Source organism: Chenopodium album, chromosome 2 (assembly GCF_948465745.1).
Source record: "Chenopodium album chromosome 2, dcCheAlbu1.1, whole genome shotgun sequence".
Taxonomy (NCBI): Eukaryota; Viridiplantae; Streptophyta; class Magnoliopsida; order Caryophyllales; family Amaranthaceae; genus Chenopodium; species Chenopodium album.
This window is the reverse complement of record NC_137835.1, coordinates 8,988,615-9,005,345: the sequence shown is the minus strand read 5'-3', so window position 1 is coordinate 9,005,345 and position 16,731 is coordinate 8,988,615. Positions and strand designations below refer to the sequence as shown.

Sequence of the window (16,731 nt, the reverse complement as noted above, 5' to 3'; positions counted from 1 at the left end):
TTTTATATTAGTACAGAGCTCTCAAAAGGTTTAAGACGATCCTACAAGAAGCCAACTCGTATTGCTTCAATAGAGGCATCATTAGTTCATTACCCAACAATAACGAACTGATCATGTGTTATTGGACGGTGTTAGACTTGAGGCCTTGAGGGGAGCATAATAGAGTTTAGCTTACATAAAACTTGAATAAATCCATACTAAGATTCATGTATACACAATAATAAGGAGAGATTATTTATTGACACTCTTAGGTTTCTAGATTACATAGTTCTTGAGAGGTACGAGTCGTAATTAAAAGGATGTTATTTGCTGTGTTTTTTTGGTGTTCTACCTGATTCACCCATTGGACTAATTTGGATTCGGAGATGAAATAATTGGTTTTCTCGAACCGTGCAAGCTACTACTTCGTATGTTAATATGATGTTCGTTCTAATTTTTCTAGTGACAGGTCGTCTAGCTACTGGAGAGAACCTTCCCTTTAAAAGCATCAACACTCGTGGTATAATTTTATACCACGGTGTAAAAACTCATCAAAAACTTGCAATTTTTTACTACATTGGTGGTATAAAAGTATAACATTTGATGGTATATACCATCTCATGGTAAACATTTGCTTCGATCCCCGTAAAACATGAACCAACCAGGTCACGCCATGTGGCCTGGTTATCATATATCTTTTTTTTTTTTTTTTCTAATTGCATTTTAAGAAAAAATTATAAAGTTAAAAATTATGAAAAAATTACCATTGTTCATAATTTTTCAAGATCTACACATAGACACCCATATTTATATATTTTTTCGAATTCGCTTTTACTACGTAAATTGCTTATTTTATTTAATTAACTTTACAAACATTAATTAGTTATTTCCAATAATAAAATGAAATATAATTATAATTAAATTAAGTGTATTATTAATAAAAATAGGGGAGAGAAAATGTGGTGGTAAACTTTTTTATACCATGGGTGGGTTGATTTTTGGAGAAAGTATATTGTATTGTGATACAGATGATGTGGAGGAGTGAGAAAATGGTAGAGAGAGAGGGATGGTATAAATTTTTATACCATGAGTGATGATGGTCTAATTAAGACCACAAAAATAATTAATTTCAATAAAAGAAAAGGGTGAATGACTTCATATCCACCCTTTATGAGAAATGGGTGGTGAATAACTATTGAAAAGGCACCGGCTTAACCGTCATCCCACAATTAAAACATAGATTTTGTTTTAAATAACCAGCATATAGATTGTCTACGTAAAGCCCCACTATGCCACTACCCCATAAAAGTGAACTATCATAAAAATTTCAACATTACAAATTAATGCAATGTTTTTCGTTAACAATGTCGACTCATGTTACCATGTACTCGTGTTTTCTGACCTAACCACAATTTAAACCCGAGTCCCATTTTGTTTTCCATGCTTTTCTTTTTGGATGCGGCAAAATTATATTTTGATTTACATCGTATGTGAGCTCTTTTTAATTAATCCTGTCTCTACGTCCTAAAATACCGTGATAAAGCTCTTTAATGACACAGTTGACCACTTATCCTAGTGTTATCCAAAATTTATATGAATTTCCAAAAAAATATATATTTAAAAAGCAAGATGAGATGGAAGAAAAAATGTAGAAACATTAAACACAAGTCAATAATAATAACATCAATCATAAAGAATATTTAAAGTTGATAATCAATCTTAAGACTATTATAATTGTGAATTTCCTGCTTAAGTAGATAGGTGACTTGGCTTAGATTAATCCAAATTTGTATTATCACCTAATTATATTTGCTTGAAAATTAATCATGGGAACTAATAAGCTAATCAAGTCACCTCAATCAATGTGATAATCCAACCAATAGGAAAAACCATATTTCTTTATCATCAACCAATTAATAAATAGTAAAACAATGTCATTCTCTTATTATCCACTTAATGACCTAATAATATCACCAAATATAACCCGCTTTTGGATAACGACACTAATTTCCATTGATAAATTATCCAACACAATTATGCAAAAGAAAAGGCATTAATTTGAAAATTGATTACTGCCACTGGTTTAATAATTAAGATTAAGCAATAATTAGCAAAGTGATTTAGAATATTCCTAAGAGAAAACTATGGCTAAGCTCCAACACATAGAATTTGTACTTGAAAGACAGAGGACCACAAGTGGTGGCTACTTTTTATTTGTGGCAAAGCATCTACTGTCTAAATACTTGTCAATGATCTTTTATTTTTGTTTTGTGGTGCTACCACAATGTTGCTTATTTTGCTCCTTCATACCACACCAACAAGCAACATGTGATTCATTTTATTCGTTCATAGACCAATAAATGAAAACATATTGTATCATAGATGATTCATTGTCATTCATTAGTTGCAATTAAAAGGATTGGTCAACTCCATAGATGACTAGTAGAGCTGGTTATTAGGTAGGGAAGCCTAATGATAATATGGTCAGGGTCAAGCTTAAAAGGCCTTTTAATGGAAGACCCTTATTGGGTAGAGTCAAAGAGCAAAATGTTTTTTCAATTTAATTGATACAGAAAAAAGATAATGTAAAAATAATTACGTAGATAAATTTGTAATCATATATACTTAATGGCTTTATCTGATATTTAGTTTAATTGATATTTTATAGGCCCGCCCATTATCGACCTACTATTGACCCGCGACCCGCATTGGCCACAGTGCCAGACCCGATATTGACCCTATAAAATATGACCCTCTTTGACTCGACCCACACCGACTCTGACTCTGACCCGACCCGCCCTATAACCAAGTCTAATGACCAGGTATGTCAGTGTTCATAGTAACGCTAATCAACTCCATATCACGCAATGGTCTAGATATGTCAATGTCTATAGTAACGCTAAGCAACTTTGTTAATTGTCAAAATATGTCAATTTCTATAGTAATGCTACTACTTAATAATCAGTAATGCTAATCAACTTCAAAGAAGACCGAGTATGCCAATGTTAATAGTAATGCTAAATTGCTAATCAAATCCGTGGAGCGCATATTTACCTAACTACATCAATATCTATAATAACGCTAATCTACTTCATTTAGGTGACCAATTGGTATATATCAAGTTGTCAACGTCTACATAACCCTTTACATATAGTCGGATGGTATGAATGCTAATCAACTGCGTTTACTATCAGTTCAATTCCTAATTTCCTTCTATCATAAAATAATAAAATATTCATTTTTCAATTCAATTCAACTCTAATAATTTCAGTTCAGTTTAACTCATTTCACTCAATGAGAACAGACCCATACTACTACTCGTATTAAATTGGTCGGGGATATGTCATTGTAAAACAACTCCATTCAATAAAGCTTCCAAGAAAAACAAAGATACTCAGTGTAGGAAAAACAAACAACAAATAGTTGCTAGCTTAATTCGAGGCTTCAAGCGAAGCATCAATTGTCCTCATATACCGTCTAAAGTCTTAAAAAAAAACACAGAATAGAAGAGGTGGAAATGACTATTGTTTGTCTATTTCCACCATAAACTATGATTACTACAGTCTACAGCCGACGATCATAACACATAACAGAGCCTGAAGACCAAAAATAACTCATGCCACTCTGCTACTATCTATCGCTCACTCTCTCACATACACTATTCCCCTATATATATATCTACATCTCATCTAATATAGAGATTCCTAAAACTAGGACGACGACTAAGCCCTTCAAAAACGCTTCAGCCTCTCCTTGAATGTACTAGGGTATATCATTACAGAGTCTACACAAATACCGCCTTTGGTGTGGGTGCAATCTATCTGCATCATTGAGAACTTCACTTGGGTCAGACCTTCTGATTTCTTGACCACAAAGTCCCCAGCATGGTAGTGAAGCCACTGCCCTGGACCATCCAGGAAACATTGGGAGACACTCCGCTGCCCTTCAGAAGTCGAGAGCTGGAATCGGACAGGCTTGACATCCCACCCATGGATCTGCTCAGTATTACACAGTTGACGCCCAAACTTCTTGTAGGGTCGGCCCAGTTGCAACTTGAAGAATACACTGTAAGTTCCTTCAGGGAACGGAAACTCCACCTCCCCATTGATCTCAAACCACCAGATCTGTTGAAGATAAGCCACTGAAGAGAACCTGATAGCATACAAGAGGGAAACTCAAATCAATAAATAGTTGCAAGACTAAAAGTCAAATAAACAAATAAGAAACCACAATAAATTAATCTAACTATACTTTAAACAGGTGAAAGGGAGGTGCCAATAAAGCCTAAATTTGTCACAAAAAAACCCAAGATTTGTCAAAAAATTTAACCAGTGGTAGGGAGTGACAAAAGCTTGATATGTGATCCTAGAGTTACTAGTTGCACGTAAAAAAATTAAGCTTGATTTTTAAGGTAACAGTCAATTTCGAATTCTATATTCACTCGGTTATTAATCCTACACAGGATACCAAGGGAACCAACCTCTAGACAGCAAGAGGCCATGGAGAGCTGCATCCATGTGTTATGTGGATGTTGCAACATCTAGACAACCCAACAAGCACTATAAATACATAATAAGGAGCTCAAAAGAACGAAAGATAAATAAGCCACATATATATACGGTTCCAAATATCTTCATAGGACAGTGAACAATCAAAGAGCATGAAAGATAAATAAGTCATCATACATTACATGGTTCCAATTATCTTCATAGGGCAATGAACATTCCAAGAGCAAGCAAGATATATAAGACACATATAGTATGCTTCAATATATCTTCATAATAAGACAATAAACAACCAAACACATATCCTGAGGTATAAATACCATAAAAATGAATAAACAGCAAAGAATAAAACCTAAATCAAAATGATCTCTAGATCTCTAAACTCAATCATCGAACATTTGAGACCTAAAGCGAAATAATAAACTTGTATTGAAATTGTGAAAGATTCCACCTTCATAAGACTAATAGCGTTTTCCTTGTGTGATTCAGCAGGACTCGATTATCAGGAAATACAACCTAGATAAACACATTCACAATACTAATCCACCCAAAAAATCAACATGATCCATAGAAAACCACCCACTCCATTGATTCACAAAAAAAAAAATCCAATGCCATATCAAAGGCCTAACCAAAGAAAACACAAAAGGCTTCCAATTTCATCCAATACTTTCACTAAACCATTATTTCAACATCATGACAAGGAAAACCAACAACCATCACTCCATATCAAATTGTCAATACAACATCCAGATCCCAATACCAATACACAAAATCCAACTAACAAATTAAATTTTGAACTGGTTTCGAAAGAATCATCCAATACCAGAAAAAAGAGCAGCAAATATCTTGGGACAATTCACAATTACAATTAATGATATCAAATCATATCAAAGTTGTGTTTAGCACAAAATACCAATCCAAATCATTGACAAGCCCCCTACAAACATCAATTTAAATCACATCCGAAGTATATGAAAAACACAAATTGCAAAAATTTCTCACCTAGATTCCTGGGTAGCAATGTGGCTCCAATATCTTCGATCATCAATACCGTTTATTGATAAACCCTTAGCAGATATCGCCATACAAATTCCTCCTGTACTCTTATCAAGCCACACCATCTGCACAAATCAACAAAATTAGAACCCCAAAAATTCCCAAATGAAATCCCAAAAATTCCCACTAAAAAGAAACAAAACCAACCTTTTTGCCATCATCCATGAAATTAGCTCGAGATAAGCTGGCATAAATCTCCTTTTTACAAGAATAAACAGGAAGTTTATCACTATCATCATCTTCATCAAAGATTTTCTCAACAATCTGGTGATAATTAGTGGGTAATTTCGATTCCCAAACAAAATCAGCAGATGAAGCACCACGAAAAGCCTTGTTCAATTTCGCCAAACTGCAAATATCATTTGGGTCCAAATTCATCAACACAGTTGCAACACAGCTTTCTGGTAAATCCCCTAAACCCGTTTTCTTCTGCTGGGTTGACCCATTTGCAGATTCCTTCCTAAGAGCAGAACCCATTCAGAAAAACCGATAATTGGGTCGATTTTATCCGCCAAATGAACTTCTGGGGTGATAAAATTTCTCGATCCTAAACTAATTTTAACTTCTAGGTCAAAAATCAAAAAGTTTCAGAAAAAATAGTTTTAGGTCGAATTCAATTTTCCCGATGAATTATTTTTTGGGGTTTCGAATTAACTTTCTGGGTTGAATTCATTCAGTGAGTTGAAATCTGGGTATGAATCAAATTTTGATTTTGGTGAATCTTCAAATAGTAGGTGGTTTTAGAGAGGGAAAGAAGGGATTTTTAGAGAGAGAAAGAGGAAGAACACAAAGGGAGGGAGAAGAGTAGCACCGTTGAGGCTGCTGTAAATAGACGCGTAAAAGAGTGACAGAAAAATTAATTTGTTTGGCGTTTAAATAAAGAAAATAATATGAGAGGTTAATATAAATATTTACAGAGAAATTGATTTTGATTATTCTTTCAGAAAACGATGGGTTTATTATTGAAAATGGATTATGGTAAAGGACATTGAAACGTAACAAAATATGTTATTTATAATGTTTTAATTGACAACTGTAAAGTTTTTGATTTTTTGGAATTTTTCCTATTTGTGTCTCTTCCTAATGTGGACATGACTAGATTTTTTTCTTTCATATCTACTCGTATTTTTCGTAATTTCCATTTTATTTGGTTTAATTTGATTCTTGTTTCCTTTTTACTAGGATGGATAAAGATATTCCTAGTCTTTTCCATGTAAAAATTACGTAGTATTTCAAATTTTATTTATTACCTTTTATCCAAGATCCATATAAAAAAAAAAATTTGTTTAATTGAAATATCTTGATTATTATTCTCTTAATTTGGAAATGTTACAAGTTTTCATAAGCCAATATTAAGGGTCTGTTCACATTTACTGAACTGAGCTGAAATGATATTTTATGAAAGAGGGAAATTGGGAGCTGAACTGAACTGAACTGATTGGAGCTGAATTGAACTGAACTGAACAGACCCGGCCTAAAAAGTTTATTGTTATTTGGTTTAATCCAAAACTTTTTAAAAAATCCAAAATTTAAAATATGCTTTTAAAAAAAATCCAAAATATGTCTTATTGTGTTTTTTATGATCAAATGTGGCCTATATGTAAATAAGATAAAAGATCTCTCTAATAATGGACACGTTAGTCTTTTTCATGATTCATATACTACTTCCGGTTCAAATTATGCACATAGTTTCATAATATAACTTTTTATTTAATTTTCATCGATATTTAATTACATAAAGATAAAATCAAACTAATGCATTGGCATGTGTGCAAAGTTTCACGCCTTCACGGCTACAATTATTCTATGATAAAGGAAGTATAGAACTTTAAAGTCGTCTAGTAAGTGATAATATTAAACATTTTTATAACTGATTGAACAATTAATTATATAATATTATAATTAATATGTATTCCATAGAATTTAGAAGGTCAAATTCACTACTTGTATTACAATAGGAAAATCATTATTGTAGGTAGAAAGGTGCACACTCACAAAGTTACAATTTCTATTCCACCTTATCTATTATCTATCTATATTATGTTCTCAAAAAAAAAAAAAATAATAAAAAAAAAAAAAAAATCTATATTATTATCAAAACTTATAGAGACAACATGCTAACACCATGTGTCACCCTTCTATCAAAATAATTTGGTGTCATATGTGCGCTATGTGTCATCAACCTTCAAGTGTACTAATGTTTAGGGTCTGTTCACATTTACTGAATTGAGCTAAACTGGACTGAAATGAACTGATTGGAACTGAACTGACCTGAAATGAGTATTTTATCATAAGAGGAAATTAGGAGCTGAATTGAATTGAAATGATTGGAGCTGAACTGAACTGAATTGAACCGAAATTAAGTAAATGTGAACAGGCCCTTAGTCTCTTTAAGAAACCATTTACTTGTCTAACGTTAATTCTATAACAGTGTTATTTGCTCGAAAAAACTCTTCACATGTATAACCTCTTATAATATTTACGTTCACTTAATAATCTTTTTCAACATTAACCCTTCTAAACTAATTTTGATCAAACTTATAAATTTATGATGATCCGAGGTATTGTCTGGTCAATAACTAGTTGTATTGTAAAGATTCTAGATGGAAAAAACAAAAAAAAGAAACGGAGGGAGTACTTTAGAATAACTTTTGGGTGTGTATTATATCCTCAAAGAAATCAATTCGGAGTTCCTACGGATTAAATGTACATAATGTTTAGAATGACATCCTCTACAAAATTAATGCGATATAAAATGCATTTAATTAAGTTTATAAGAAAATACTCTTATAAGGTTTCAACTTTCCGTGACATCTCATATATTTTAACGGGTATGTTTGATAAGGGCCAAAAGCCCATAAGCTATATATTCTCTGCCCTATACTATATAATTTGTTTCATTTCATACAATTTTTAATAATATGCCGCGGTTTAGACCGCAAACCAAACCGCAATTTTGCGGTTTGGTGCGTGCGATTTGAAAATTGCGGTGCGGTTTTCTAAAATGATCAAACCGCGGTTTGGTGCGATTTCCAAAATTATTGAGACCAAATCGCACCGCAAATCGCACTTTAATGTGATTTGCGATTTTTATACTATATTTTCGTTAAAAATATATAAAAGAACTAAAATATATGAACTAATTTTTTACTATTAGGGCCTGTTCATATTTACTTATTTTCAGTTTAGTTCAGTTCCAATCAGTTCAGTTCAGTTCAGTTCAGCTCCAATCAGTTCAGTTCAGTTCAGTTCAGTTCAGCTCTTAATTTCCCTCTCTCATAAAATATTCATTTCAGCTTAGTTCAGTTCAATTCAGCTCCAATCAGTTCAGTTCAGTTCAGTTCAGTAAATATGAACAGGCCCTTACTTAATTAAAGGTTAATAAAAAGAGTTTAATATTTAAATTATCAACTAATAATTATAATATAAAATAAAAGGTTTGTTTTAAAAAGAATAATTACAAATTTAATAAAATACGGTTAAACCGCAAACTGCACCGCACCAAACCGAATCTTGTGGTGCGGTTTGAAAAAATTATAAACCGCACTTTTACGGTTTGGTGCGGTTTATGATCCAAACCGCACTGCGAACACCCCTATGCACATTTGATCATCATCAGTATCTTTCATTAATATTGACAAAATTTTTGACGAGTTGATTTTTATTAAAACCAAACTACACAATAAGATGAATGTAATACAATGGAATGGTATCTCTTTTTTTTTTTTTTGGTGTACTTCGTATAATGAGAAATTTTCATCAAAGAAATCAAAATTAGAAAGGCATTATATTATAAGACGGAAGAATAGTAAATATTGGTAAGACGATGACATCTACATTCTTATATACACAACCCTTATCAAAGAATTCTAGGACTCTAACTGTTACAGTCATTTATGACTCTAACAACACACGTTGGTATTTCACATAATACCAACAACAAATCATATCGATACCAACAAAACAATTTTATGTTAGTTGGTATCAATGAATAAGGTGGTTGGTATCATAGTGATACTATCTAAAGTATAATGAAATACCAACATGTATTATGAGTTATGACATTATTTTTTTTCAAGTGTGGTAAAAATACATGGACGATTATGCTGTTGTTAGAGTCATAAATGAATTCCTCAAGACCTCCACCCTTATCTGCTACGGAGTAAAATCCATTCTTATAGTATAGAGTAGAGTAAAATTAGAAAGGCAAGCAAAGAGGGTTCGTACTTATCAAGTACAAATAACACCACTCTAGTATTTTTCTAGAAAGTGCCAAGAGTCACATGGTATGTCGTAATCTGAGCTCAATGTTAGCATAACTCTGCAAGAAAATGGACATGACAAGAAATTAAGGTGACTATTTTTAGATGTCGACAAAATAATTCCAGCTGCACGTGATAACTACAGTCGTGGATTTCATGTTGTTTACGAATACCGAGTCTTTACCATTCATTCATCGCCATTACATTTTCTATCCTTTTGGTTATGGGCTAATGTTATGGCGCCTACCCTTATTGACCTTTTAACCCTTTGTACCCAACTATATATATAACCAATCTTGAATTTCACGAGTATTATATTATCTTGTCCAAGATAATCAAGCTTATTTCAATTATATATATATATATATATATATATATATATATATATATATATATATATATATGTAGCTTTGCTTATAATATATATCATAGCATAGGTTTGCCATAATAGATGAACATACTTGGAATCTAAGAAATACTATATAATAAGAATTTGTTAATTCTTAAGACATGAAGTGGAATTGTAAAGTATAATGTAATCACAGTATAATAAAATAACACTAGTGGAGTACATTGTTAGAATTTGTAAAATTTAAAAAGATGGGAGAGAGGGGGAGGATTGATGATAGCATCATAAAAGGTTAAACATGTATCTCATATTTAAAAGTAGAAGATTGTTGATTTGAAGACATCCAAATCAAAATAATACTTTAATATATATTTTTTTAACAAAAGCTTATTGTTATCACTTACACTCAAAAAATTTTATGGTCAGTAATATAGGCGAATTAAAAGAGGATAATTAATTAAACCGTCTATTATTATTATTACTCATATTATTATTACTCATATTATTATTAAATGTAATACATAATACTTTGTATAGATTGTACGACACTAAGTGCTTGTTCTAATTTACTGAATTGAGTTGAACTGAATTGTTTATGAAAGAAGGAAATTAGAAATTGAACTAAACTGAAGTGAAATTAAGCTGAAGAGAACAGATCCTAAAACAAACTAAATAGCTCAATTTATACATTCATGAAATCCTTGCTTGTTGATTATTTACCTTGTGATAATTTTCTACATTAGTAATTAACAATCAGGTGATAATTATTATTATACTCGTATAGTCCTATACGTTAAAGGGAAACACTATGCAATTGTTACTCGCTTGATATATATATATACGGAGTAGTAGCTAGTGTTATAATTCAAATTGAATTTGCAAAAAAAAAAAAAAAAAAAAAAAAAAAAAAAAAAAAAACCGTATTCTTTTTGTTGACTGCTATCAATAATTGTTATCAAGTATGCTTCTCTGAAGCCATGAAGGGGTGCTAGCTATAATATCTATTTTGAGCCCAACAAATAACACAAGCTTGTTTTGTGCATATCGTCTTATGATACGAGCCATAAACTTTCTTGATGTTGACTCTTCTGTCTTCTCTAACTTGATTTGATTGTGTATGTTCGTATGTATTTCTTAAATTGATAGCTGCTTTTTCTTAATCATAATCAATAAGCTAAGATACTCTAATAATTTGAGTTGGTATATGCCAGTTTTAGTAGCACACAGTACAACTTCAAGCTGCCTAAATTCAATGTATACATTACTTATGCACGTATTATTAATTTATTAGCATTATATTGTTACTTGCATTATTTTTATATACTAAACTATGTACTAGGTAATTCCCTAGTATGTACTTTGTAGATCTCATTGCTTGTGGTATGCCTAATTGCCTTGGTGTTGTATAATGATTACATCCATGCAATTGTAATTAATCTTTAAATTTACTAGGTTTGAAGCACGTTCTTTGCACATGTAGGTTATCTTCGTCTTTTATTATTTGCTTACGGTCCCCCCTCCCTCCAAAAAAAAAAGTTTAAACTATTACAGTAATATCTTTAACTATGCACTATTAAAAACAAAAAAAGAGTTAGAAATTATGAAATAGCTTTGCTTAAACAAATTTAGCAAAATCTCATATGACCATGCATGCCTTTTTCTTATAGTATCAAAATTGTCAAAGTTGATAGTTTTTTAAGTCCAAAAAAGGGAATATTGATTGTAGACTTGGAAAAAAGGAATAGAAGAAAAACAAACATCATAATTTTAAATGTAGTATATAAAGCATACATATACCAATAGTCCAATACACATACATGTAAGATTTTTGAATGTTTTGCATTACATATTTACATGAGTTAAGTAAACAATTTAAAAACCCACTCTTTTTAATTAATTTGATAAAAATTGTGACTTTTTTTTTGTTAATAACAAGTCAAACATATATGTGATGTGTTTTGTGAATTTTGCGATTCCAAAAATTACAAAATTGTCTAATGATAATTATTATGAGAACTCGTGCGATGTACGATTTTAAACACACATTGTGTGATTTGTTTATAATATGGAGAAATAAAATTTTCTACTTCGTTAATTTTTTTGTATAGATGGACATATGGTAAGTAATTTCTACTTTAGCATATTTCTTGTAAAATATTAAAAAAAATACAAAAAAAAAAAAACAAAAAATCACAATGAACACTTTTGAACCTTCAAATATTGACATACTTGTTAAAAAAAAAATCGATAGGGATAAAAGTCAAAGTATATGAAAGGTTTATTAGATAAAAAATATACAAAGGTAAAACCGTAAAAGTAAAAAAAATGACAACATCATAGCAAACTGCGCGGGAAAAAATTTTGTTAAAGTGACATGTGTATAATTTGAAAAAGAGATGATATTGTTCTATTTTAGTACTTCCTCCGTCCCTAAATTACATTCCTCTTTCTCTCTACTATGTGAGGAATAAATGCTAAAAAGAGGAATGTAATTTAGGGACGGAGGGAGTATTAGTTAATAGATTTGTATATATTTAACTCTCCATCTTAAACTAGGTTATTAGTAGTTTTTTTACACAAGATTATCAAGCAAGTATGTTTACTATCACACCTTTTCAATGGGCTTGGTTGCCTTGGTATGGGTTCCTCCATTAGTTAATTCTATTTTGTGACCTTATAATAAAAAGAAAAGTTGAATAATTTTGCCTTTTGTTAAGTTCGTCGTCCTAGGTTATCTTTAAGACTTAAGATTTTCTTTTATATTAGTAGGGTTTGATCTAATTTAGAAATGCCATGTTGCCATTTACAAAAAGGAAAAACAATAAAATAAAAATGATATAGGGAAGTAAAAAAATTAGCGGCACCTTAAACGCAAACGTGGGAGTGAGTCAGCAAATAACATGGGCATCACTAACATTAAAAAAATAGAACCCCACTAGTGACATCTGTCAAATCTTAATTAGCAATGCGCCTATTAATCACCACCTATGATTGTATATTAGATAGGAGCTGACGTGGATTTTAATAAGGGGTTACATCCAATGTGACATTTGGATAGTTGCATAAAGTATATGCTCCCATTTACACCTTAATCCAGATTAATGGGTTAGACACTTAAAAATAGAAGAATTATATAAAAGAGTAAGAAAATCCCAAATCCTAAAGTGTTCGATCCCTCGATATAGGTTGAACCCGAACCTCCAAGCTCAAAACTCAATCTCAAAGTTAAAAGATCATTACCCGGCCTCACTAGTCAGTACTAAGTACGAACTAGGTTTGTAATAAAGAAAATAAAATCTTCTTGTTAACTCTTGTTCCTTATTAATTTGTCCTTTTAGAATTTTTCAATTTGAGAAAATTATAGAATTATAAATTTTGTTACAGGTATAAGAAAAATCATTATCATGTAAGACCTTGACCTAAAATTTCTAATATTAGCTTTAAATTTGAAGTTATTAATAATGTGTACATCTTGTACATATTGATGCTCAAATATACCTTCTTTAGGATCTGGTCTGATTGAACTGAACTAAACTGTTTATAAGAGAAAGAAATTAGAACTGAATTGAATAACTGAAATTAAACACCTAAAAGACAAATGAGACAACAATTAAAAAAACAAAGGAAATACGGAGTATAAAAATCAAATATTTTGAACATTTTATAAAAAAAAAAATAAAAAAAAATTAAAACGATACTCAATTATTATGATTTTTCTGATGTATACAAATCATAAAATATGATCAAATTACTAAAGATTGCAACCTTTTAAAAGTAAAATTATACTTATACTATATGTTGACCATTAGTATGTGGAGTTGTTGACTACGGAATACCCCGTATAAAATTAGTTATTGGTATGTATGGGATCTTTATGGGGCAAGGAAGGTTCTGGAGTAAAAAAAAAAAAAAAAAAAAAAAAAAAAAAAAAAAAAAAACACTAAAAGATCAAGATGGAAATCTTGGTCTTTTGGGTGTTGTTTGTAGTGTTTGACCGACTTGTATGATTTTTGATAAGTGGTTGGATGGTCTTGGTCATATTCCCAAATGCCCTTTCTAATTGTGTGAACACACCAAAATTTGTGTTGGATACACGTATACTTTTTTGGTACAAACGCATATTCATGCCCCTCTATTTTTATATACTTCTTACTTTAGAGTGTGTTCATCACCTTAATTTATTTATTCATATTTAACCATTTAATTAATCAATCAATGTGGAGACTCATAAAAGGATTTATGATGTTTAAGTTTAGTTCTCTATTTTGCATTACTCTCCGTCTCTCCCTATCACAAACCTTTTCTATTTTTACTCAAAACAAAAATGACTTTAAGTAATTTGACTAGTTGAGTTTATCATGATGATTTTAGCGTTAACTTGATTTCAAATTCTCAATTTAACATGTTATGGTTGTGATTTGTTGTAAAACTTTATTTTTATGTTATTTATGACTGTACTTGTCCCACATCACAGAAAAAGGAAAGAAGATGTCGTTTTACATTTAAAAAAGAGTTAATTTATTAATCACTAATTAATTTTTCTATGATTACTCCTTTGAGCTTATAAGTGTAAATCTCCTCTTCATGAACACGATGATTACACTAAACTCTTATTCCATATTTCGCTTTTTTTTTTATTTAATTATTTTTAAAGAAGGAAAAAAGAAAGAAAAATGAACTTAGATGGAAATAATTCAGATTGGTAATTGAAATTATCCCACCATATTTTGGTAAAAAGCTAGCTAATCCAAAGCATCCTTTCGATATCAAGTATGATTGTATGAGGGCCTTGCATTGTCTCCTTATTATTACAAATACAAATTAATATGCATGATTTACGTGTGTTTCCTCTACATGATTGAAGTGGACTTTTCATTTATTTAAAGATAATTTATTTAATTGATAATTTGTTAGAGACATCGTAGTTTGATAGAACGATATGATGTTGTGAAAAGTATGGTGATATAATTATGTATGAAAAAGTCTAATGTTGATTTTCCCTCCACTATTATGATAATCTTCTTCTTTTTTTTTTTTTTTCTTTTTTTTTTTTTTTTTTTTTTTTAAAGAACTATTATGATAATTTAGATCCTGATATCCAGGGAATTTTCCTTTTTCGTAGGAAGATCAAGGTTGGACATCGTCTCACACTCTCACTAGAGATTAAAGAAAGTCATCCTTTTGTTAAATTGACCAAATATTAAGATTTTAAAGGTAAATTTTTAGCTGACACTAGAAGTATAATTTTCTTAACATCAATAATCGGTCTTTTGATCTTATATTAAACAACTATACCAAGCGTTTTTGTTCAATTTAATTATTAAAAATATTAATGATCTAAGTTGTGAATCGACAAGAGTTAAAGTTGACACGTTGCATTTATAATAAAAGCACAAAAAAAACAAGTAAAACTAAAAGATGGGATTCACAGTTTCTTAACACTTCTGTTTAAGGGCCCAAAGAAAGGCCCAATGTCATTCAACAGAAAGTACCTGTGAACCAGAGCAATAAACCTGTTCCAGAGATGCAAATTCTTGCTTTATTCATGTAATTGTGTTAGAGATATGGGATAATCAATATTATCTCCCATTGTTTTCCAAAATAGTATATCTAGCTTATTTCCTTGGGAATCAAGCATGATGTTTTCTTAAAGCAACCTGAAATTTTTGAATATAATTGAAAATAACCAAAAGCCTTACATCTTCAGCATGGAGACAAAAGGCTTCAACATTGCTAATGCACTTGACTGTATAGTACTAAGGTGGAAGATATTGGGTTGATGAATTTGGTTGTGAAGCCCATGTTAGCAGATCATCCCTAAGAAGTCACCTGCTTATTAGTCCCTTTCAAATTCAATGTACTTTAGAGCCACGATACATAATTACAGGCTCATTGTTGCTGATTTTTTTTTTTTTTTTTTAGTTTCAATCATTTGTATGCTTCTATCTGCTGCGCATAAATCATGAGTAGAGAAAGCAACATGATTAAACTGTATTTGCTTCTCATTCTTTCTTATTTGTTCAACTCTAAGAGAAGATGTGGGTTCATGCTGTTGTTACCCTCTTGAGTCCTCAAGGTGTACTTGTATAGTGTACTAAATGTGTCCTTCGATTAATGAAGAAACACACTTTCAGAAAATGAATGGTAGTACAGTGGCTCTATTCTTCTCAACTTATTTTACATTTATCTATAGCATTGTCTCAAATTACATGACAAAAAAATCAACCGTGCATCAGGATATTTCTGATCTGTTTCTGTGAGCTGTAAATTAATTTGTAAGGCCAATCTTCAAGACACTATTTTTAAAATCAAGGCTTACAGTAATTTGGTGTTTTTGGATCTGCTTCTGTGGTCCAACAGCCAATCTGCTTTACCAGTAACGATTTTGTGGTTGATTTGAGCAATACCAGTAATGATGGACAAAACTGTAACGCCGCCAAGTCCACCAAGTACATGCTTCTGAAATTTGTGCAGACGTGACCATTAGAACAATAAATAAGAATCCATATTAGGATTTTTATACTTGGATTTACACATCTCTTTAACGAATTAGGGTAGTAAGTAATTACAGTCTTAT

General features: G+C 31.0%; 1 protein-coding gene across 1 annotated transcript; it reads right to left on the bottom strand.

The window, feature by feature from the left end:
- Nucleotides 1-3,379: 3,379 nt before the first annotated feature.
- On the bottom strand, nucleotides 3,380-6,405 carry LOC145595415 (F-box protein PP2-A12-like). The gene is made up of 3 exons (XM_081651828.1): nucleotides 5,691-6,405; nucleotides 5,490-5,608; nucleotides 3,380-4,131 (listed from the first exon to the last, which is right to left on the bottom strand). The coding sequence occupies exons 1-3, from the start codon at nucleotides 6,018-6,020 to the stop codon at nucleotides 3,711-3,713; spliced, it is 870 nt and encodes a 289-aa protein (XP_081507954.1). The 5' UTR covers nucleotides 6,021-6,405; the 3' UTR covers nucleotides 3,380-3,710.
- Between the last annotated feature and the right edge of the window lie 10,326 nt (nucleotides 6,406-16,731).

Excerpts from the sequence above, each read along its gene's own strand:
- LOC145595415 (XM_081651828.1), bottom strand. The coding sequence starts at position 6,020 with ATGGGTTCTGCTCTTAGGAAGGAATCTGCAAATGGGTCAACCCAGCAG. Across the intron at positions 5,609-5,690 it reads TCATGGATGATGGCAAAAAG|ATGGTGTGGCTTGATAAGAG; the intron begins GTTGGTTTTGTT and ends TGATTTGTGCAG. Across the intron at positions 4,132-5,489 it reads ATTGCTACCCAGGAATCTAG|GTTCTCTTCAGTGGCTTATC; the intron begins GTGAGAAATTTT and ends GTATGCTATCAG.